Here is a 21,182-nt window from a genome sequence, read left to right as displayed (position 1 = left end):
GTGTACCTGTATGCGAGCGAGTGAAGGTCAAAAGGTCAAATTATAATATTGTGTTTGGCTAGGTTGCAGCACATGATTCTGGCCGTTATCATACTCATTAACGATTCTGAGATGCCTTGGATGAAAAGAAATCTGCAATTGTAATGTTTCTTCAGTCATCAAATATTAATATAAGCATTTTTTAATACTACAAGATAAGGTGGTTTAATTTTATGAGCTTTATTTATGTATACTCTACCATCAACCTTGTATCATGTGACTAGACATAGAATGCCCCAAATTATTGGTTTTATCAGTAAAATGCTGTAGGTATTAATGCAAGAAATTGTGATTTTCATTATTGTGGAGGAAACCCTGGATAATGGTTCAATAGCAACTCTTAGATCCGTTTATTTCTACCTCAAGTATAAAAATTGAAAAGTGAAAAAAAATCCCATTAAAGCAATGTCTTGCCAATTTAGGTATAACTGTGTCTTATTACTAAGGGGGCGTTTTTGGGCTTCGTCTTGCCGAGTGTTGTAATCCACTACATTTATCAGACTCACCAAATCATTCGTCATCCCTCTGGCCAAGACACATCTGCATTTATAATGTTGCTCCAGCCATTAATTATTAATTTGTCACCCGTCTGTCAGTGCGTATGTGTGTGCCAATGTTCTGGTGTATGTGTGTGTATTGATTTGGGATATGTGCAAGAATACAAAGAGACCCTCGAGACTATAGAGGTCAACAGCTGCTCCCCAACAACCAATCAATTGCAGTGTATCAGAAAACACTACACACAGATACGCGGACACATACAGATGGCACTCTTCCTCCGCAAATGTGTTGCCATGGAGACCAGATACAGGCAGCCAAGTGGGAGACATTTTCCAGCTTAAAACTGTAAATATTGAATTATGATGGAGTAGACAGAGACAGGCCAACATTTGTGCCTGAATGATCAAGATAATCATTTCATCTCTATTCACAGCTACAAGAAATCACTCGCTCCGTAAATTGAACATATAAAGATAAATGTGTCTTAGAGTCTTCATTTATCTGACGACATGCTGCACACAGTCCCAATTCCTTCATCTCTGTCTCTCTCTTTCTCTCTGTCTCTCTCTCTCTCTCTCTTCCATGTCTTCATTGCCTCAAGTGGGACTCCAAGTAATTAATTCCCGTTGCCCGATTTGCAATGCATAAGTGAAAATCCCTCTTATTCACTAAGGACCAATCAAACAGTGTAATGTGGCAAAAGATTTCGCGTTGGTTTTAGAGGTCTTAAGAGAGAACGATATGAGGGGAGGCTGAAAAACGTTTTAACGATTAATTAACACGTTGGCAAAAGAACCAGGATATAAATCAAAGTGAGGTGGGAGTGAATAACTGCTGGTTTTATGAATAATATAGACAGGAGAGCTCTTAATGAAAATAATAACACCACCTGGATGTTCATCTGAAAAGTGCACTCCAATGAGTGTGTCTGGAATGAGAGCAGTGAGAATCATTGTGCTAACCTTGAGATGACATTGTGAGTGGGAAAAAGGATCCCCATCAATGAAGGGCTTTTCTCAGGGAGTCCACTAATCTGAAAGGGCAGCAGAGGGTTCATCAGAGCTAAGAAACCCATGGGACCGACCCGGCTAATGGGGTCAGCCCAGACAGAAGCATGACTATAGACGCATGAAAAAAGAAATGGTGTCTGGTGCGATAATGCTGTGTGCTTGCGTGTTGTGTTGTGAGTAACAATGCAATTTGTGTTTGTGTGTACGCCAGTCAGTGGGAGCCAGAGCCGGGCCGATAGAGTGATGAATTAATGGGACGTGTGACAAGGTTGATTAGTAAGGCCTTAGCTATCTAGCTGGGTTAATGAAGTAAATGACTCCTTGGTAACACACTCGCTTACGCCAGATACACTGACATGAACCACTGTGAAACCACATTCTACAAACAATGATTAACCTTCTAAAGAGAATCGACAAGAATAGACTATTACGTTTTCCACAGATTGTTTCACTTCTTGTGGACTTTTAGTAGCAAAATTCCTTAAGTTCTAAAATTAATCTATTGCCATATTTAGATAGTATTATAAGGTCAATGACAAAAAGACTCGGTATTTTATTTTTACAAAGTTGTATTTTTTTTATACACCTCCCTTCTGGCTATGAAGAACAAATTAAATGTCAAATCAATGTATTTAAAATGACATTAGAAATCCTGCATCCCTCAATGTTCCATGGGCTTTGTTTAGTGACTGGTTGGGCGGTAGAAATCCCTGTAACGAGAGTGATAACCAACTCTGACAGGATCTACAGACCAGAGCCAAAAAAACTATGCATGTGGTAACCAAGACAACAGAAAACACTGCCTTAAATACTTCTAACTGTGGCTCCATGCTGTCTCTGTCAATCTGAAGAGTTGATGTCCCATCCCCCACCACTCATGAGGACATTATCATAATTTTTTTTGTCTTGCAAGGAGTCGAGCAATCAAATGGGCTCATCTGAAGTCCTGCACAAGTGTCTATGTTGATGCTCAGATACTCGACACAGAATGTGGAATATTCAGTAATCAGTTATTTATACAGCAATCTATTCATTTTCTCTACAGCTTGTCTTCATTCAAGTTCTACGAAGTTGATTAAAAAAATTATAAATACAATACTCAAAGACTTGAACATCATGTATATGTATACATCTTGTACATATATGAATAGTATTTAATATTTATTTGCAGTGTGATATCTTGTGGTGGTCAGTCCATACTAGTTCCCTATACTAGTATTGTAGTTTTCTAATCTGATAGGAATTTTGTAGATTTCACAGTATATTCTGTTCACATGGACAGTTGGTGTAATGAAATTCAGGAAATCAACAAACACAGCTGACCACAAATTGAGGAAATACTCTGTGGTAGTTTCAGTGTGAGACTTATCTACAGCACTTCAGTTGTCTCTGTATTCGCATGATTCTTCATATTCTATACCATTGAGATACAGTGACAGGCAAACCAAATTCCAAATGTTCATAACAAACTTGTATGCACTATTTGTGACATTCTTGGCTCGGGACTCTCGTAAGTTGTTTTCCAATGTAAATTATCAATAAAGTCATGAAGAGTGTTTCTTTGATATGGCTATGGAGATAAGCAGCTCAAATCTTTCTTGTGGGTATAACTTTGTGTTGTGGCCACATGTTACATATTGTCAACAGTACCTGATGTGAACATTCTCAGGCCCCGTGAAACAGGATGTGGTGGTTCGATGGCAGGCACTGGTTCAACAACACCCACTTCCTATGAGTTTGATAAACAGCCTTGTGGTTTCACCCCCCTGCTCGGTATGCTTGTACACACAAGGCAATTCAACAGCATCACCATCTGCTAATGTGACACATAACCAGGGTGAGTTAGTGGGCATAACGTTACTTGTTCTATCTCGAGATTTACTGTGCCAAACTATATAAACGCCAACAGAAGCACTTATGCCTCTATAACTCACCCACCGCAGTCACCGAGAAAGACATGAGAGGAATGAGCATGAGAACATACTCAAATGATAGCTGAATTAGACAAGGGTATCAACATGTCATATTTGTTTTAAGAGTCAGTAATCTAAGTGTTTTTGAGTTATGTCCGCCAGTGGACAGTAATAATCCACATTAAGACCTGCCAAAAACGTCTCTAGAGGTTGACAATAAAGCACTAGGAAAGGCTGTTGCAGAAGTCTGAAAAAGAAATGGTTGTATGAGCACATACGGTGCTGTCAGTCACGTCTGTGAGCTGTCAGCACACGCACAGAATGTGCATGAGTTTGAAGAGCGAGTGAGGGGTGTATTAGGCCCGTTTATCCTTCACACTTCTCTTGTCAAATGTAACATGAAAATGAAAGATGTGTGTGTGTGTGTGTGGTTGTGTGTGCCCATGTGTGTGTGTGTGTTACAGGAGGGTCATAAGAGAGGAGCCTTGCCTAATCCTGTGGGATGTGAGGGCATCTACTGTGTATGGAGATGGGATGCAGAGATGTGTTCAGCGGTGCATGGATCACAAAAGCTCCCTCACTGACAGAAGATACTCCCACGAGAGCGATGTCAATCTGTTAAAAGAAAATACATTTTAGATTTTTTTTTTTTAGGGGGCCAAATCAAGAGGAAATTATACCAGTGTACACGAGAACCATTACGGATATGGTATGTTTTCTATATTTTCAAACAGAAAATCACTCAAATAAATCTGTTTATCTGAAATTTCCATTTCAGTTCAGTTTTGATTGACATTCTCGGGGTTACATTTATTGTGGTTGAGTAACTGCAATGCATCATACAGAGAACTGCTGGGGTATTTTGGAATGGAATACAGTAGAAGAGAGGTGAAATGTTAGGGTTGTGCAAATTGATGGATATTGTACATAACCACACTGCTGATTTAAAATATATAAATACGTAAAAAATAATCAATACCCATTTTTTCTTCTTCTAGTATTTTATTGCAGATTACTTTACTATAATATTTTTATTACATACACAGGTAATTTAAGATTTAATTGTTTTACCCTTTTACTGTTATTTTCTTGTATATTTAAAATAAATAATAAGGGATAGTATTAGTATCTTAATCATGTCAATTGGGTGTCTGTAAAGCGCTTTGAGATCTTTTTGATGGTTTAGGGCTGTACTTTAAAAAACTTGACTTGATTAGATGTCTCATACATATGCAAAAGATACAATATGTGTCCACCAAAATAACCAACAACCAAAAACAATTAGGTTTTTTGAAGCAAAGATCAGTCAGCTCAATTTTCTTATGATGCTTTGCACGAATTGTCATTTCTTACCAGTAGATGACAGTGCTGCACTAAAGAAACCCTTATTCTCCTACCCGGAAACACTACTTATGGTCCTTTAACTAAGAGGAAGTTGATGTTCTTGGAACTGTAAACCGCGATGGCGGTTGATGTCAAGTCCAGATCCAAGCGTTACGAAAAGTTGGATTTTCTCGGAGAAGGCCAGGTAATCGTTGCAGATCTATGTTTGTCGGGTTTCTTTTTCCTTTTCAAGAGAGTATGTGATTGTTTTCCGGTGCATTCTTGTATGCAGTAGTGGGGGGCTTGCTAGTAACCCGGTTGTCATGTCAACAAAAGCCTCTGTGTGCACGCTGATTTCGCGATCGATCATATTGATTGAGTTTCAGGGCTTTAAAAATGGTTATATGATACTCTATGACTACGGGGGACATCCAATACATTTTGACTTGGAATGGCCCTGCCAGTTAGAATGGATTGGACGTCCATCGCCGTTATATCTCTAGAATTTCCCTTTGAGGGATTGTACTGTAATTAACCTGATAAAGTGACCTCAATGTTCAGGAAATAATCAATATGTCCATTTCCCATTTCTAGTTTGCCACAGTGTATAAAGCAAGAGATAAAACAACAGATAACATTGTCGCCATTAAAAAGGTGAATGATTCAATTCTCAAACTGTCAATAATGTTGGGCTATTTTGGTGCATGTATATTAATTATTTTTTATTCCCTGATAGATTAAAGTTGGCCACAGAGCTGAAGCTAAAGATGGTAACTTGGACTCATTCTGCAGACTATGTGGGATTTATGAGATATCAACTCTGTGAACTTTTCTATGATCATTTTCATTTCTAGGTATCAACAGGACTGCTTTACGGGAGATTAAACTACTGCAGGAGCTTCATCATCCAAATATTATTGGGGTGGGTTTTATATCTGAAAACTTAATGAAGCTACTTAAAGAGGTATATTGTATTTTATTCTCATCAACTTTGTGTTTCAGCTGCTTGATGCATTTGGACACAAATCAAACATCAGCCTGGTTTTTGATTTCATGGAAACTGATATGGAGGTTGTGGTCATCCAATTAAATATGCATCTTTTTTTTGTTACATTCAAATACTGATTGGAAATATCCCTGTGAACTGGATTGAATTGACTCATGTTTGTCTTCCTTTTTTTAAGGTGATCATCAAGGACACCAGCCTTGTCCTGACTCCAGCCCATATCAAAGCCTACATACTCATGACACTACAGGGTTTAGAATACATGCATCAACACTGGGTCCTACACAGGGTAAAGCAAATATACCACATTACTTATGCACAGTATATGTCTCTACTGTAAAAATAAAAAATAAAAACACTGCCAGGATGTCATCACATTCACCAAAAGTTAGTCAAAATAATGCAAAAGTATCTCAGGAAGGAGCTTAGTCCTAATTCCAAACATCCACAGACTGTACTTGACATTTGCTGTATTCTCTTTGCAGGATTTGAAGCCCAATAATCTGCTGCTTGATGGAAATGGAGTGTTAAAGTTGGCTGATTTTGGTTTGGCCAAAGCTTTTGGCAGCCCTAACAGGGTCTACACTCATCAAGTTGTCACCAGGTCGGTGATGTTCCATGTAAACTAGGGAGAGAGATATGATTACTATTATAAAGATTCATCATTTATGAGGAGCTTTAAGGATGTATATTCAAGTTGGCGGCAGTACTGTTAATTTTTTTTTATCCACGGTGCACCACATCTCTGGCAGGACCCCAGCATTTACTATATTTAACCATTATGACAGAAGGAAAACAATACAAAGCAGTGTGATAATAGATGGATTGTATTCCATTTTTAAGATTGACCTAATACAAAGGCTGTAAGTGTTGTATATTTATGGAGTTGAAAAGCTGTTTAGTAAGCCATTTTTATATTTTTCCAAGGTGGTACCGCTCTCCTGAGCTTCTGTTTGGTGCTAGAATGTATGGAGTTGGTGTTGACATGTGGGCGGTGGGATGCATTCTGGCAGAGTTGCTCCTTCGGGTATGCACACGCACACTATTGACAAGCATGTTTAACATCATAAAAGCTAACAATGATTTTGATATTGTCTTTTTTTAAAGATACCTTTTCTTGGTGGGGACTCTGATCTTGATCAGCTTACCAAGATCTTTGAGGCACTTGGGACACCTACCGAGGAGACATGGCCTGTATGCATTTCCTTTTCTGATTTTTGGAGGTGTTTCTTCTAGGATAACAGGATCATTTTTATTGTGTTCCACTTTACAGGGAGTCAGTAGTCTACCAGACTATGTGCCATTCAAAATATTTCCTGGTACACCACTTGAACACATATTTAGTGCAGCTACAGATGACTTACTAGAGTTGCTGCATGGCCTCTTCACATTTAATCCTTCAACCAGGACCACAGCCACACAGGTGACTTTGGAATACAATTCTTGAGTCTATACAGGGGGGAAAATAATTAATGTTTTTTATTTATTTTTCATTATTATTATTTTTTTTATTGTGACTTTCATATTTATACATATCAGGCTCTGAAGATGAATTACTTCAGCAATCGACCTGGTCCCACTCCAGGACCCCAGCTTCCCCGACCCAACTGCTCAGTTGAAGTTCTGCGAGAAAAGGAGACAGTGGGACGCAAAAGAAAATTAGAAGGCCTGGAAACAAGTAATGGAAAGCCCGACTTGTATCTGATGTTTTTAGCTATAACCCAACCACCATGATTTGAAAAATATAGATCAGCACTTTTATTTAGAGATTGGTGCTTGTATATTTCACTGCATCCTACTCACACCTGGATCACATCTAGCCTCTAACTTACTTGCAATAGCTATTTATACCAGGCATATATTGCTTTATTGAACGTAGCAATTCCGAAGGGTGTTGGCTGCAGAATTTATTATATAGTGTATAGTGGAGGCAAACACGCACACATTTCTGTTTCTTAAGAGTGGATTGCGGGAGGGCATGTTTTACTTTAGTAATTGTAGGAGGTTCAAAGCTTTTCCTGTCTCCTCCTCTGTTCTGTGGTTTGGAAAATATCTGGGTTGACTATTCTGTATGGTCCAAGCGCCAGCACATTTCAGAGTGAGAATTTAAAGAGGCAGATACATTTTATAGTTGTGTAATTGTCCATTATAAGTTTATATACAGTGTTTGCATAAAAATCTGACTTTGTTACTCATTGAACTTATCCTATGAATATTCTGTCTTTTTCAGCTACTATGAAGAAGTTGATATTCTAACCAAATGTGAAAGGCATCGGGGCTTAGGTTGTTCAAATATCAAAGATACTGCTGAATCCTGCAGTCCAGCAAGATGACCAATACGACTTGTGGTCAACGTGCACTTGTGTGACACCAGAATTCCAAGCAGCAACTCCCACCTGGATTGTGGATATTTATGTGAGAAAAATAGCAGTAACTGCACTAGCCAGCTTAGTCTGTTTTGACAATGTAGACTAAAGGATTGGGATTGGCCATGATTTGTACATGAATGTCCCTGAGAGGGCCTGGTATAGAGTCTCAGGTCGTAGCTCATTTTAGAAGTGTGTTTGGGGAAGTAACATTATTCCGCTTGAAAGTGATCATGATGCTTTTGTGGACCATGCTTGTGCTGGAAAGACTTCCCCATCCTGCTGAAATCAACCTCTGATTGGTTCACTTATGACCAATTATGTCTAAACACCATACAACAAACAATATAGGATTTCCTCCAATTTCAATAAAAGCTGCAAATACATTCATGGATTTGTCTGGAGTTATTACGCATGAAATGACTGGTAAAAGTAAGTTATTATTTAATAATATTACTTTTTGTATTATATCATTGTAATATTAACTCATAAAAATAATATTAAGCTGTTGTGGAGATGTAAGTGTTTCAGCATGAACGTTCATTTGATCAAATGCAGCTTGAATGTGTCTGGGAAGTGCCAACAATATGGATCTTGTCCATTCTCTTCAATGTGACTGATGCTATACAGCGTGTCAGTTCACTGATACCCTTATAACACCTTGTGGCCCCCCTGTGTTATTGTGTCGGCTCTGATTAGATTTGATGACCAGAGTGACTCACTTGACGCTGTTGTCATATTTAATCAAAATGTGTCAGTCTTGTTAACAAAAGCCTGACATGTAAATTAAGGGGAAAAAAGTCCAGACTTCACAATGAGCAGATATTTCCGCAAAAGACGTGCTTCATAAATTATTCAAAGGAGCCTCAAGATGGAAAATGAGGTGAGTAGGAGGTAACAATGGTCATACTTGTTCATTGACTGGGTCAGATGACACGCAGATGTGACCTTATCAGCTCCTGAAAGGCTGCTTCACTAGGGCCGCAGCTTCTTTAGTGCACATAACGCTGTCCATTGGCCATCACAACTAATCCTTTGTGTGGGTGTGACTGTATGTTTACATCATATGGTCCGAGAGCCAAAGTTGATGGCTGATCTTTGACCGGATCGAACAAATGGTCATTATACTTAAAGATTACCATTACTTTGAATTTTACTTACTTGTGGCAGACCTTAATTGTTTCATTAATGACTTTTATTTCCCAATTCATTGCAGAGCTCTCCATGACTTCATTGGCTGTCATTAAAGATGCTAGACATCCAATCAATTTTTGTATATTGCTGTCTTCACTCATTTAATTATTTTAGTTTTTCTTAATCTTGTATTCATTGTTGTAACTTGAAGTATCTTAATTACTTTATTAATCAATCACCTTGTGCTCTGCGATTGGCTGGCCACCGAATCAGGGTGTCCCCTGCCTCGCAGTCAGCTAGGATAGGCTCCAGCACCCCCTTGTGACCCCAATGAGGATAAGGCGCCTCAGAAAATGAGATGAGATTAATAAATAGTCACTGACAACCCTGACAGCAACAACAAAAAGTGTCAACCTTTGAATAGATGGCAACTCTCGTGACCACTGTCACTGAAGGCGTCAAACAATGGCAAATATCATATCCTTGTCCAAAAAATCGATCGTCTATCAGCAAGAAATTGATTAGCAGTACTAGTTTGTACTGCTTTTTAAATACATAATATAAAAAAGCGTGATCTGTCAAGAGAGGAAAGATAAAAACTTCATTTTGAGTCAAAACGGTACAGATGTTTTCAAATGTGTATTAAAAATTGGAATGAAAAATAAGGAAAAACGAACTACAACTACTGTACATATGGAAACTGATCTTTTAGCGATATACAGTGTTGGTGACAGAGTATTTGTGGGGGAAGGGAGGGTGGAAAATGCTAAAGACTGTAGTACAGTAGTGCGTCTAGAGAGAAGAGAGGAGGAGAGGCGGGCGCACGAAGACAAAAAGCAGCTCTTTCCACCGCGTTTGTTGACGTCTTCATGTGTTTCCGCTTGCCTACAACGAGTGCCGAGATCGCCTTTTCTCTCAAGCAGGTCATCGTATCCCTTTAGGATGTGTACTCCGTGTTGTATCTCGCAGGTGAGCAAAGAAAAACGCGTTGATCTGAGCATATTTTTGGGGATTTTTTTGCGTTAAAAATAGAGCGCTAGCCTGACGCGATCGTCGCTTTGTGGTGTCTGCTTGACGTATGTACCCATCTACAGTGCCGAAATCAATCCCCCCTTTTTAAAGGTCGTGGATCTTTTAAACGTGGATTATTTTCATCATTTACACATGGTGAGCCTTGTTTTTTTATATTGAAAGGCAAAGCAATAGTAGGGCTTCCGAGATCTAGCTACACTTCGTTGATCAGAAATATGTCGTCATTGATGTCTGAGCAGATGTTGAACAGAAACAGGATATTGCTGAATTTTTCCACTTCAGACGTGTTTTTGCAGCCGTGGCAGATTTCAAAGGATTTAATGTCGTATAGCAGTGTGATCTGTATAACTTTTCCATCCTGTCACTCATTACTACTCATCATATTCGTCATTTTTTCAGTCTGTCATTTCTCATCTAAAAAAACAAATGACAGTCTTTGCCTGTTTTGTCTTTTTTCCTCTCGCGATCTCTTTGTTAAAATGCTCAATAGTGTGTACATATTACTTTTTATGCCCAACCTGTAATTGAACCCAATCGCACAAGGAATATTCAAACCTAATACAAGTACTTCCACTGCTAAGAAATCCAACAAATGCTGATTTCTGTACCACCAAGACTGTAAATGTCTTAAAAGTAACACAAAATGTCTCACAAACTATCATTTACTAAATGATGAAACACACAAGTAAGATCTCGGTTTAAACCTGCAGTTAGTATAATTGGTATAGAATAGGGGTGGTGACCATGTGGCTCTCGAGCCACATGCGGTTCCCAGCATCTGAAATTAAAAGCCTCATTAAATTGAATTATTATTGAATGCCTTTATTGTCATTATACGAGAAGTGGTAAATAAATGAGTAGTCATTTTTTGTTCTGAGGGCTCACATCTGCATTTAGAAGCCATGTTAACCAATTGCTGTTTTTATTCTATTCCATGCTCTTTTTCTAAAGCCAGAATGTTCAAATGGCTTTCATTGTATCTCATTTCACGAGGCACTATAATCACAATTCTGTTTTTGTACATTGCCATGCTAAAATCAAACTTCTACTGTTGAACATACACAATTGTCTTGACCTTAAAGGCTTTTCCACCAGAATTCTGACCAAACCCAGCTAAGAGATTTCGCCCAGCAGCTCTCTACTGAGTTGCTCTCTGCTCAGGAATTTAATTATACGAAATCATCTCTCATCTAGGGAAAACTGGGTAATTTCCTGCTTGCTTCAGTGGCAGAAAGACATTGAAAATTGAAGGGATTATGAGACAAAAAGGGAGATGAGTTTCATTTGTAACTGTCTTGATGCTTTGCTAGTTTTCATCCCCAATGTCCATTTCTTCTACCTCAGGGTATAATTAACTTTTCTGACTTTGAATATGTGTGCACATTGAGCCTTCTGCCTCCTAAATTGGAGTGGGATCCAACCATTTCCTTCTTGGCCTCCAAATGGAAATGAATAAACACAGAGTGCAGAACTGTTTAGTTTGGAAGAAGGAGTGATCATAGTGTGGGAGCAAGTCACTCATCAAATCTCAATGTGATTGTGATGTACACCATGTTGCAGTGTAGTGGGGGGTAGGCTTTTGCCCAATTCTGATGTTGATCCAAAGAGCTGTGAGCATTGGCTGGCAGAGTAGGACAGCACTGAAACCATGTGGAAGCATGTAAGATGCACAGCAAGTCAGCATGATTCGCCGGCACGGTTAATTAAAGATATTGGGTGCATAATATAGAGATCTTCATCCTTGTAACTAACAGCTTCATCATTTATGTAATGCTACCAGTTAATTCTCCGCTCTGAAATTGCAAATCTTTAAAAATAATTAATCATACGTTGTAATTGTTTGACAAATTTAAGATTATTAATGCGAATATAATGGTCATGGTAATGAGTTATCATAAAACTTTTTAACAACGATTAAAACACGAGCATAAAATGGCAACACTTTATATTAACCTCTGCAAGTGCAACATTCTTAAGAAATTAAATTGCCATCTGCTAAAAATTGTACTCATTAAATTTCATCCTGACTGATATCCTTTTTACTTTTAACCAATGGTTATAGTCTTGCAATTGGTTCTAATGGGACAGCACATCTGCTGTAGTGCCACAAGTGTTACAACTGATCCGTAAAGTCTGTGTTGGGCTTGTAAAATTATCGCCCTGAAGTTTGGCACCAGTTTGGCTGTAGTCCCCTATATCATTCGCTCTGCTGACCAACCACGTGACCTGAGCAGCATATCAACACAGCCCTGTGTAAGGTTGAAACGCATAGGTTACGCAAGCCCAAAAGTCTTAACATAAATGCCTACTTAAACTGTATTAAGGAAATCACATGGAAAGACATTCCGGAATTATAACAATGTGCAAGAATGAGATGCGACCACCCGACACTTGAAGGGTCAGGGAACATTCTTTCACCCTGTAAAACAAGCTGACTAAACAATGTGTTGCACAAAACTAAACAATGTATACATTCAATAAAATGTAAATACTAAATACTTTAATAAAAATATATTTTCTTTTCACTTAAAAACAATTAAAGCATCCCAAATGGTGCTTTAGCAACAGGAGCTTTATAGAAAAGTATGACTCTTACTTCAGAGGCTGGGAACAAAAGAACCTGGTCACAGCTTGTGTGATGTCACTTGTGTTTGCTACTTTAGTAAGCCTCTGCTGCTGTACTTGACTTGCCGGGTTATGGGCTTTAAAGTGTTTGCTAAGAAAGATGCAAAGACATGGTGTTTATAGAAAACAGAGTAGTGATACATTTTTTTTGCTGTGTATACACAGCTGCCTAGATAGAGACAATGGGAATGTCAGTGTAAGGCGACCCATGGTCATTCTCACAGTAGGAGGGGAGGCTATGCCGTGAATCTTTTTCCTTTTGTCCATGATGTCTTTCCTTTCAGCCCTTTCACTAAAACTTTTTTTCTGGTTGGCTGCTGTAATTTGAGAGTGGGGTGTGTCGAAACTTTCGCCTGAAATGTAGTTCAACCTAGTCAGCATTATTCCACAGAGGTTATCAGTAAACGCCTATTCCAAATTTACAGATTATTTTTCTCACAAAGCCTCTTGCTGCATAATTTAAGAAAAAATAGGAAGAAGCATGAATTTTCATTTTTAATTCGCCTGAGCCTGAGACGTATACTCAAGTGTTACCTATTTATAGTATGTATTTTTTTCTCTCGCTGACCACTGACAGCCTGTTAGGTATTTTTTTTGGGCTATAGTTTTATCTGAAAAAAAAATATTGTTATGTTAACAGATGCCTAATTATCCTGTTGGTCTCTATTTTACTTATTCACTATATATTTTTTTATAATATATATTTTATGTTATTTATTGTATTTGTTATAGTATTTTACTCTTGTTACTTTGACATATGTTTGGTCTTCTGATCAGATAAAAAATTGCCCTCCCGAAAATTATACTCCAGTCTGACTTATGTATATATATTTCATCTTTATTGTGCATTATTTGACTAGTGCAATTTATAGTCCCAAAAAAATACGGTTGTTTTTTTTCTTCTATGCATAAACAGTACCTTGCAGATTGTGTTCCATCATCCCCCCTTTTTTTTGTTGCTGTAAGCAAACCCCATTTTCAGCAGAATTCCTGAGGCCTTCCTGTTGGTGTATTCAACAATGAGGACCTCTGTAGCCAAGAGTGAAGTTTTTGTCCAAGTATTTGAAATAGGGTCAAAGGGCAGGTGAATCAAATAGTCAGGGTGTAGTGAGCAAAACAAACTGATGATTGTGAGTTTTAATCACGTGAGAATATGTGACAAATCTTTTTGGAGGAACTGATTAAATTCTCCATTCAGTTGAGACATTAGTGAGACCCATTTTTATTTGATTAAAGCCACTGAGGATAAAGATCTTTTTGTCTGAGGGCTAGAAAAACATGACAAGCAAGCGGGGGTTGCCATAGGCATTAAAATAGAGACATATGTTGTAGACACGCTGACCACCTGTCCATATGTTCGCAGGGCATACAAGCAGTTGAAGAGGGGTTATGGAGTGGGCTAAGGGTAGCATTGGTTACCACGGATACTGCTTTAGAGAATTTCTTTTGACACCCTCTCCTGGCTCACTTATTCTCTCCATACAGCATTTGTCATTGCTCCCCTCACAGTGTAGAGTTCACTGGTCAAACACCCCATAACTAATGAATCCCAAACACCCTCGCTGTGAAATGCGTTGTTTGTTTCCTGCTTAATTTCACCCAGTAATGCTTAATTAATCGCCCTTTGAGGAGGACGTGGGTGCAGAATCATTATCCTATTAAGCAGTGCGGAGGAAAATGCTGGTTAGGAGCTCAAGCATGTTGACACGGTCTTTGGAGGAGCCGAAGCCCCGGACGTGCTTGCTTGCCAAAACTGCGTCCCGGTCGGTCCACACCCCCAAAAGGGTCTATTTAAATGCCACAGGACAACCAAATGACTAGTTTGAAGATGTAGGTCATAATCATTGTAAGCAACAAAAGCTTATATTTGGAGTGTGGATGGGCGGATTTAGAAATTAGAATGTCTTCCTACAAGAATAAACGATTTAACCAATATGTCCTCATCTCAAGTGAAAATAAAGTATATACCTCAAAACTACATAGGCATGGGGATAAAATTCCTGACTTTTGACTCTACCTTGATACTTATCATACGGTTGTGCTATGTTTTGAACAGAACCTTTTCTATTTGACTATTTTTCACACTGACTTACCCTAAAGACATAGTAAAGACCCTGGCTTATAGCAGGCACTTTGATAAAGCCCAAGATTACTGCCATGGCTGTGAGACAAATTGAAGACAGTAAATCTTGCAAGAATCAATAGAGCTACACTTAAATTATTCTATAATATACAGATTATTTGGATTTCCTTGATATTGTCAAGAGCCTTTACAGATATATAGTAAGATGTGCCATGATAATCATAATCTGTTTCTTTTCTACACTTCTCTATTCAAGATAAAGTCTAGTAGTGAAGATTTAAGGAGAGTATTTTCTCTCTTATTTTTGGATGTTTATATGGATGTAGGCTACGAACAGTTAAAAGCATCATTAAACTAAGAACTTGTCTTTCCCAAATAAAATGCCAAGCCTGTCATTTTGCCGTGTCTTGAAAGAACATAATGGATTCCTGCTGCTTGAGGTGCCTCATTTGCACAATGTAAAGGCAAGTGTTGGAATTATTAGAAGTGCAATTATCATGCATTTGCTGAACAAAGGGAATGTTTGCCTCAGACATTGTCATCACAACAGGATGTTCCGTAAAACACTCCCTGTTCTTAGAAACCGCATCACAGTCTCACACACAACACACTCAAGAGAAAATGTTTTTTTTGCTCACAGTCCTCCAAAAGTAATGTAACACAGGGATTACAATACTTTGATACACTTTATGAAAGAGATTATTATCTAACGAGACTCTGGGTTGTTCTGTTCTTTCTTTCACTTTGCAGCTTGCCTGCTGCTGCGGCTCTGCAGCCTGCTCATGCTGCTGCAATTGCTGCCCCAAGATGAAACAGTCCACAACAACCCGATTTATGTACACCCTGTTCTTCCTTCTGGTCACTATTGTCTGTATCGTCATGATGTCTCCGACGGTTGAGGGGGAGATGAAAAATGTAAGTAAACACTGTCTAAAATCACATTTCTTTATCAAATGTAATAATTAATCCTGTCTCCTGTTTGTACACATTGAACTTCAGTTGTAATACTTGTCTAATAGGCTAAAGCCATTATTTCATGAAAAGGAGCTCAAAAGAGGAAAAAAATCAGGGTTGCTGTTCCCGCCTGTTCACTCTTTTTGCCCCTTTAAGGGGTGTGACACTCAAAATAGAGGCTATTGGGTCTTTTCACTGAGGCCTAGACAAACATGAGTGGAGGTGGAGGTGGGTGGGAGGCTTTGGGTTTCAATGGGGTTCAATGCAGCAGTGAGCTAATCCAGTTTGGCTTTGTGTGTATGTTTTCACTTAGATCCCCTTCTACAGTGAATTGTGTGACAAGTTGAATGCAGGGACAAACTGCAGGACCCTGGTTGGTTACTCTGCGGTCTACAAGGTCTGCTTTGGCATGGCCTGTTTCTTCTTTCTCTTCTCCCTCTTCACCATAGGCGTCAATAAAAGTACTGGCTGGAGGGCGGCCATACATAACGGGTAAGAATTTAAGTTGACGGCAAACGTTACTTCTGGTCGTCTGTAAATGCATTTGAAGGCAAGTCACAAGATCCAAATATCACTCCTACAGTAAATGATAAACTAAACATCCAACCACGTTCTGTATCACAAAATAAGGTCTTCTGAGATGATCTTTATTTACGAGGTGCAACCCCCCCACACACACCCACACACTGCTCTCACTGCATAAATCCAGGAAATTAGGAATGCACATACAACATAAAGTTCACCTAGTTTAAGATAATACAATGTGGATCCACATGCATGTGCTAATTGGCTATATTGTCCAATGTGAGTGTTATTGTGACCTACTTGACCTATTTTCCTTTATAAAGACATTTTTAAAAATAGTGTTTGTATTTTTGCCTTTTTTTTAGGTTCTGGTTCCCAAAATTTGTTTTGCTTGTAGCCAGTTGTGCCGGAGGATTCTTCATTCCACAAGAGGAAACATTTCTGGAAGGTAAATACTTTGTACTAGAAATAATCTTGACTATGACCATTTAAAAAAATATGCTTTAAGACTGGTGGTGGTAGTCAATAATGACACCAGACAGTAGTTATACTTTTTTTCTGTGTGGTAGAACATTACACCAAACTTGTGATACGCCATTAGTACTACCATAAAAAGTTAATGCAATGGTTTTCATGTGTTTCCTTAGTGTGGCGCTACATTGGAGCGGCTGGCGGCTTCATCTTCCTGCTGATCCAGCTCATGCTGCTAGTGGAGTTTGCCCACAGATGGAACACAAATTGGTCAGTCAGTCGACCTTAGGAAGCATACAATGGCCCGTCAATACAATTACGACATGAAAACTTTAGTGGGTGGAACATACCGTATTTTACCTGCACTATAAACTAAAAGCCTTATATATGGATCAATATTGGTTAACCATTATATGAAATTCCGTTTTGTTGATGGTAGCACAACTCCTAACCACTACTACAACTCCATCTAGTGGATGTGTAACACAATCCCTTACCACGCGCACCACTACTACTGCGTTTTATAATCCGGTCCGCTTTATATATGAAACACATAGTTCGGAAAATACGGTACTTATTTTGTGAGTTTACTTAAAGAAAATAACTTGGCTTGATATAATTTTGTTGTGGAAGAAATAACAAATTCACTGAAACTGTTAAATGTGCTGCACCGATTGTCCTTCAGAAATAACTCATCAGACCTATTTGCCTTTGATTTATTTCTTTAGGACCCCGTTGGTTTTCTTAGTTTTATTCTTATTTTAAGTTCCCTTTCCCATATTCATCTTGTTTTCACCCTGTTTTCCTTGTATCCTTGTGTTTGTATATGCATTAATATACAGGAGTTCAGGAGTGAAGTATAACCGCTTATGGTATGCAGCGCTAGCTTTGGTGACGCTGGTGCTCTTCAGCATTGCGGTTGGAGCTGTGGTCTTTATGGCCATCTACTATACCAACCCCGTGGTATGCCGGCTCAACAAGATCTTCTTGGGCATCAATGGGACCCTGTGTCTCATCGTGTCATTGCTCGCCATCTCACCAGTCATTCAGAAACGTAGGTGACAATTGAAGAGCCAAGGAATCTTCTGCAATTATTTAAAGTTTAAATAATTGCAGAAGATTCCAGGAACATGGTTTAAATTTTAAACCATGTTCCTGGGTAAAAAAACAAGCTTGATTCTGAGGTTTGTTCTCCTGTGTGTCACCTCAGTCCAGCCCGCATCTGGCCTACTCCAGCCAGGAGTTATCAGTGTTTATGTCATGTATCTCACCTTCTCAGCCTTCTCCAGCAAACCTAAAGAAAGTGAGTATGAATACATAGTTACAACAAATACAATAGGAAATTATTTAATTTAAACTGTTCTGAAAAATAAACGGTCTTTATTTTTTAGTGCATAGTTTAAAACTGGCCTGTTTTTCTCTATGACATCAATTTATAGAACATAGTTTACCTACCCTTTTTGCTATATTAACATGCACTCAACTAGCCATATACATTATAAATAAATGGCGCAAGGCACACGCAAGACTTACTTATCCTGCTTTATTGATTTGCTAACATTTTTTTCTGCAACATTGTTTTGGGGGATGAACTAGTCCCAGAAACATATTCGTCCCACTTTTCCCTATTATTTATCCATCTCCACAGTCCCAGTTTTGAATATTTAATAATTCATCATACTTGTTCTAATGCACATGCATAATACTACTAGACATAAAACCTTCTGGTGCTGTTGTACTTGCAGTGGTGGAGCAAGACGGCTTCAACACAACTGTGTGTGTTTTCCCGTTCAAATCTGGGAAGGAAAGTGACAGAAAGATCGTCTCCACTCTGGGAGGCATTATCATGTTTTGCTGCATCCTTTATTCTTGGTAAAAATAAAAAAAAAGCTATTACTGAGATAGAAGTGTAGTAACAAATGAGACTCAGTCGTAGTCTAGAACAGCACATGATATTTAAGAAAAAAGTAATGTGATGTAAAATAATAGCCTCTCTGTTTTTTCACCCCTTTGCCAGCGTGACCTCCACAATTAAACGAAGATCTGTGGCGCTCAGAGTGTGCAGAAACAGTGAACCGGAAAATGAAGTAAATGTCCAAGTATTTACTATTCTCGAGTTTGTGGGTTAAGTTGAATTGAACTTTTTAATTGATTAAATGCCAAGGTTGTCTTTTCAGTCTTCATGAGTTTAATCTGTTTGTCTCCATCCCACAGAGAGCCCGTTGCTGCTTCTGCTTCGGAGATGATGCAGGTAAAAAAAAATAATTCCCTCAATGTCACACCTTTTCATTTCCTCCATTGTTCCTCTCTACTCGTTTCCCTGCAGCCTGTTGAGTAGGTGAATATGTTCCCAGCGGTAGTGTGCGCACACACATGGAGGCCCTGTTCATTGTTATTCATCACACTGATGCGACAGGGTGAAAAAGTACATGTACATGATGTCACTGTTACTAGGAGATTGTCACAAGTTTGGAGAGGTTTTTTTGGCTACTACTGCCTCCTGCTGGAGATTAGATCGTGGCAAAACATGTGCCAGAAGACAAATACCTCACAATAAATGACTGGAAAAATAGATTCTTAAATACTTTCATATTACAATTAATTAATTAATAACTCCGGTTTCCTCCCATATCTCAAAAGCATGAAGTGCAGGCATGATACATGATCAAACGCAATGTTTATTTAGTGAAAGTGAAGTGATCTGACTGATGTTCTTTCACTTTCAGATGACTATGATGAAGAGAATACAGGGCAAAAAGTGGTGTATGATGAGAGCGAGGTGACCACTTACAGCTACAAATATTTCCACTTTGTCTTCTTCCTGGGTTCCCTTTATGTCATGATGACCATAACCAATTGGTTCCAGTAAGTTATCACACTTGACCATTAAATATATTCCAGAATATAAGGCCGGCAGACCTAGCTGCTTTAGACCTCACCGATGTCTTTGCTTGCCGAAATTTGACATTGTCTTTTGTCTTCTTCAGCTATGACAACTACAGAATTGAGAAACTGTTGGATGGTAGCTGGTCAGTGTTCTGGATTAAGATCTCATCTTCGTGGGTCTGTCTCTTACTTTATTTTGGAACTCTCATTGTTCCCATCATCTGTCCCAAGCGCTTTGAGGCCTAGGACCTAATCCTCCCCTCTCGGGTCAGGGGACTTCCAAGTTGAGAGGTCGTCCTCTTGTAGCTTTGAGGAAGAGCCAAGGGACCAGTGATGTTGTTTTTTTAAAATCTTTTTTCCCCCCCTGAACCACTGTCCTTTGCTAAACTCAGTTTTCGTAGCCAGGGGAACATCTGATGCCTTTTTTGACATAATGTGCAAATGTTTCTTGTATGATAGGATGTTGATACCTTGACGGTATTTTCTTTTTTTCTTTTTACAATTACTCTTGACAGTTTTGTGTTACAATCTCCTTTAAGAAGGCCATAAAAATATGTCAATTAATTGGATATATGAACTCTTAGGCTGCCATTGACAGTGATACTCATCCGGTAGATTTGAACTGGGAGTGCTGACAGTAATCATCCTTATCAACCTCTCCCAGTTAAAATAGACTTGACAGCTTTCATTCTATAGTCTATACCATGTATATGTATTTTTTTTCCTGTTTTTGTAGACCATTTGTGAGGCAATATGTAAAATCTGGAGTACATTTTACAAATTCATCTCTCAGGCTTACTTGTAAGTATCTATTGTGATAGTGTTTGCTTTTTTTGTAGATTTTTTTATGAAGTTATGTTGTTTTAGGATATTTCAGGTTTTATCAATCTACCTGCTCCTTTTGAGCAAAACCTTTTTTGGTAGAAATACATCTCTGTTTACCGTATGCAAGCTGACCTTATTTAACAATGACACAAGTAGATGATTTACAACTTTAAAGCATGCAGCTGTTTGGAAAACGGCTACTGAACGCTAAAATGTATTGACTGGCAGTGTTTTCATTTCATTCAAGAAGTGTTTTTCTATTTTATAGCAACTACTTACACTAAAAACACATTTTAATTTGATTCAACACTGGATGTTGAGAAATGTTATGGTCACACAAATGCTTTATGACAGATACTTTTCTCACATGGCCTGCAAACTCCATTGTTTTCTAATACTACATTGATTTGAGTAACTTATCTGCATTTATGCTCATGTTGTATTGTGGAAATATTAGTCATTAAAATGAGCTTTTTTCAGCCCTTCAAA

General features: G+C 38.5%; 2 protein-coding genes across 2 annotated transcripts; both read left to right on the top strand.

Moving 5' to 3' along the window:
* The first annotated feature begins 4,869 nt into the window (after positions 1-4,869).
* LOC144195414 (cyclin-dependent kinase 7-like) lies at positions 4,870-8,544 on the top strand. The gene is made up of 12 exons (XM_077715031.1): positions 4,870-4,991; positions 5,381-5,440; positions 5,523-5,556; positions 5,641-5,708; positions 5,789-5,857; positions 5,971-6,081; positions 6,278-6,396; positions 6,720-6,819; positions 6,900-6,986; positions 7,066-7,215; positions 7,332-7,470; positions 8,023-8,544. The coding sequence occupies exons 1-12, from the start codon at positions 4,926-4,928 to the stop codon at positions 8,046-8,048; spliced, it is 1,029 nt and encodes a 342-aa protein (XP_077571157.1). The 5' UTR covers positions 4,870-4,925; the 3' UTR covers positions 8,049-8,544.
* Positions 8,545-10,079: 1,535 nt separating this feature from the next.
* LOC144195211 (serine incorporator 5-like) lies at positions 10,080-21,172 on the top strand. Its single transcript, XM_077714674.1, has 12 exons — positions 10,080-10,261; positions 15,783-15,947; positions 16,300-16,478; positions 16,877-16,959; positions 17,159-17,252; positions 17,825-18,036; positions 18,193-18,285; positions 18,728-18,854; positions 19,000-19,069; positions 19,197-19,233; positions 19,709-19,847; positions 19,970-21,172. Exons 1-12 carry the CDS (start codon positions 10,235-10,237, stop codon positions 20,112-20,114), a joined length of 1,371 nt encoding a protein of 456 aa, XP_077570800.1. The 5' UTR covers positions 10,080-10,234; the 3' UTR covers positions 20,115-21,172.
* The last annotated feature ends 10 nt before the right edge of the window (positions 21,173-21,182 follow it).

This window comes from Stigmatopora nigra, chromosome 4 (assembly GCF_051989575.1).
Source record: "Stigmatopora nigra isolate UIUO_SnigA chromosome 4, RoL_Snig_1.1, whole genome shotgun sequence".
NCBI classification, from domain to species: Eukaryota; Metazoa; Chordata; class Actinopteri; order Syngnathiformes; family Syngnathidae; genus Stigmatopora; species Stigmatopora nigra.
This window is presented reverse-complemented; position numbering and strand designations above follow the sequence as displayed.

Bases quoted from the DNA above. Each gene is read 5' to 3' on its own strand.
- LOC144195414 (XM_077715031.1), top strand. From the start codon at position 4,926: ATGGCGGTTGATGTCAAGTCCAGATCCAAGCGTTACGAAAAGTTGGAT. The intron at 6,987-7,065 runs GTATGCATTTCC...TCCACTTTACAG, and splicing joins CTACCGAGGAGACATGGCCT to GGAGTCAGTAGTCTACCAGA. The intron at 7,471-8,022 runs GTAATGGAAAGC...TGTCTTTTTCAG, and splicing joins ATTAGAAGGCCTGGAAACAA to CTACTATGAAGAAGTTGATA.
- LOC144195211 (XM_077714674.1), top strand. From the start codon at position 10,235: ATGTGTACTCCGTGTTGTATCTCGCAG. The intron at 16,960-17,158 runs GTAAATACTTTG...GTGTTTCCTTAG, and splicing joins AGAGGAAACATTTCTGGAAG to TGTGGCGCTACATTGGAGCG. The intron at 18,855-18,999 runs GTAAAAATAAAA...CCCCTTTGCCAG, and splicing joins TGCTGCATCCTTTATTCTTG to CGTGACCTCCACAATTAAAC.